This window comes from Protomyctophum parallelum (genome assembly GCF_964188405.1).
Source record: "Protomyctophum parallelum genome assembly, chromosome: 14".
Lineage (NCBI taxonomy): Eukaryota > Metazoa > Chordata > Actinopteri > Myctophiformes > Myctophidae > Protomyctophum > Protomyctophum parallelum.
In genome coordinates, this window is record NC_139709.1 from 3,315,280 (window position 1) to 3,318,533 (window position 3,254).

The 3,254-nt window shown below is 41.3% G+C and overlaps 1 protein-coding gene across 1 annotated transcript in view; it reads left to right on the forward strand.

The window, feature by feature from the left end:
* LOC310870664 (uncharacterized protein) overlaps positions 1-1,350 on the forward strand; it is a gene marked incomplete at its 3' end in the record, with an annotated part of 16,113 nt that extends 14,763 nt beyond the window's left edge. The window contains exons 12-15 of the mRNA XM_083781933.1: positions 597-712; positions 813-919; positions 1,019-1,178; positions 1,295-1,350. Coding sequence (XP_083638059.1) covers positions 597-712; positions 813-919; positions 1,019-1,178; positions 1,295-1,350 — 439 coding nt within the window. The remainder of the gene's footprint in view (positions 1-596; positions 713-812; positions 920-1,018; positions 1,179-1,294) is intronic.
* Between the last annotated feature and the right edge of the window lie 1,904 nt (positions 1,351-3,254).

Consider the following 3,254-nt stretch of genomic DNA (forward strand, 5'->3'; position numbering starts at 1 on the left):
GGCTTGTTTTGTTAAGTTTTATTAAGTTTGTTAAGTTGGTAAATATGGCTTGTATTTTAAAGTGCATTGGCTTTGCTTAGTCGGGTTGTATTCTTCTTTAGGGTTACTTTTAAAATGTATTTGCACATTTGGGCCTTTTTCTAAAGCCTGGTTGCTTTATTTGGGCTTGCTTCTAAACAAGTATTAGCTTTTTTGAGCCTTTTACTGAAGATTAGTTTCATAAAATGTTGTTTTATTTGCACTTTTATTCCGAATGTTTAAACCAGTGGTTCTCAAACATTTCCGTGTCTAATCAGTGGGAGTGGAAATGGGTGTGTGTAATCATGGCACTATGCTGCTCCTGGTCCCAGTCCCACTGATTACACAAAGGACCTGCACACCTTGTGAGCTTGTACATCTGCAATTTTCAAATGTCCAATGCATATTGGTTTAAAGTGATTTTCATAAACCTATAGTTGAGTTTGTATTTCAACTGCTTGGCCAATATCTCCAGCTTGCCTCCTAATAATTCTTGTATTTGCCAAACTATAACATTGTTTAGTATAATTGAGTTTTAAACGCTTTATGTAATGTGACAGTTTTGTGTTTCTCTTTAGACAAAACATGTCTAACCGTAACGACGAGGGAAAGCTGTTCATTGGAGGGCTGAGCTATGACACAGATGATCAGTCGTTGGAGGAAGCCTTCACCAAATTTGGAAAAATTTGTGACGGTAAAAAACTACTTTCAATCCATATGAACAACTACATTCATTCACATGCCACATGGTGTAATTTATCTTTTTTTTTTTAAATCTGTTTCATTGTCTACAGTTGTTGTCGTCAAAGACAGAGATACAGGCAGTTCTCGTGGTTTTGGCTTTGTGAGGTTCGATAACCCAGACCATGCAAAGGAAGCGATGGAACGAATGAATGGACAGGTGAGTTGTTGACATATTGCTACAGATGCTGGTAGCCATTCTGAAAGGCACTGTATGCTCTCCTGGTGGCACAACACGACTGACCGGTTGTCTTTTCAGAGTCTGGATGGCAGGACGATCCGTGTGGACGACGCTGGGAATGGCCGCTCCGGAGGTGGAGGAGGAGGAAGGGGAGGAGGAGGATATTCAGGCGGAGGTGGAGGATATGGAGGAGGAGGAGGAGGAAGGGGAGGAGGAGGATATGGAGGTGGCGGCTATGGTGGTGGAAGCGGTAGAGATGGGGTTTTTACCCTGAATTCTTTAATTTCCTATCTCTGGCACATTTAATTGATCGATGGCATGTCGTTGAATGTATTCTCTCTTGTATTTGCTTAGGAGGTGGTGGAGGATACGGAGGTGACAGGAGCGGAGGTGGTGGAGACCGTTGGTGAAGATGACTGACATGGGCTTTTATATACATGTATGCCTATCGCATTTTTGGAAATTCTTTACTAATAAACATTTGTTTTACTTGATGATATTGGTATTTCTTCCACAATCATTCATGATTATATTGTGACTGAGTACTGTTTCTGTGCAGTCAAGTCATTGGGATTGGATGCATTGTCATCCTGCTTTGGGGTGCCATGTCATATTGCTGGTGTTGGGCTGTTATCAAGTCAACACGGCCATCTATCAGGATATTATTTTAGAGCACTTTGTGCGTCTGTATCTTTACTAGCTTTATGGAGAAGCTGATTTCTGTTTCCAGAAGAGTATTTGCTCATGCCCCGTCTTCAAAAGTAGCTCTCACCAAGTAGGAGTACATTATTGACATTACATCTCAGGTGCCTGGTTGTCATGTCTTGGGTTTGAATTTTACGGAAACGAAAACCAGACTATGGTCTAAAACCAGACTATGTATGAGCCTTAAGGCAAAAGACTGCAACACACCATACCAGCCTCTCACACACTCCAGCTCTAGTGTTGTACTAATTTTGTTTTATATGAAACTGTTAAAAAAATGTACAGTGCCTTCAAAAATGTATTATATTTAACTGGACCATGCCTATGATGCCCCCCCCCCCTGGGAGCAAGGGCAGTGTCTTGAGTGTACAGGGTTTGCTGAGGGCCTATAGTTATAGGGCCTGAACTCTAGTTTTCGCCCGCTGCACGTTTCGGTCAATTAGACCTTCATCAGGACAGACGAGGTGGTCTAAACGTCGACCTAATAAAGAGAAACGTGTTGCCAAGTGTCTGACAGTGTGTGGGACCTTTTCTCTGTTTTTTTCAAAGATACCCTTTTTAATATGCTCTATTGCCCTACGCACCTTTCACTATAGCCTTCTGAGACGTGCATCGGCCTTTTGCTATAAAGGCTATAATTTTTAATTGACATTGTAATACACTTCTAACATTGTATCTATCAGGATATTTTAGAGCACTTTGTGCTTCTGTATCTTCACTAGCTTTATGGAGATGCTGGTTTCTGTTTCCAGAAGAGTATTTGCTCTCTAGGAGTACATTATTGACATACATCTCAGGTGGTTGTCATGTCTTGTAAATTTACTGTAATCAAGATTACAACTAAAAGGTTTGAATTTTACGGAACCGTAAGGCAAAAGACTGCAACACACCATACCAGCCTCACGCTCTCAAGCTGTAGTTTTGTACTAATTTTGTTTTATATAAAACAGTTAAGAATTTACAGTGCCTTCAAAAATTCTGAGATTCTGAACTTTAACTCCCTACACACACACACACACACACACACACACACACACACACACACACACACACACACACACACACACACATTGCTGGGAGCTAACCCCATCTTCATTTTGAGAAAGAAGCCACTGATGGACATGTTTAACCCATTCTGATCGGGCACCCATTTTGGTGTCAGCATCATGTTATGCTTTAGCTATTTAAAAATAGCAGACCTACAAGCTCATATCGCGCCACCGAGTGGCGCGATACGAGCTTGTAGGTCTGCTATTTTTGAAAAATCAAAGAGCGACTGACATTTTTAGAATCTGATCTCGGGTCAGAATGGGTTCATCAGACCAGTGTGTGTCCGGCGGAAACCTCGTATGAATCTGATCTCAGGTCAGAATGGGTTAAAATGTACTCGAACACTTCCTACACCTACAGCATGGCAAACTGCTGTCCTCGCTGATAGTTCTATATGCCAGGACTATGCATAACTAGGCCCCCATTTTTGCCTGTGCCTTACACATTTTTTTTATAAAAAATAAAAATAAAACCCTGATATACATTGAAACGTAATCTTGTTGATTGGTATTTGGCACTGGTGAAAGTAGGGCCCAAACTAGTGTCCCAATGTCCATGC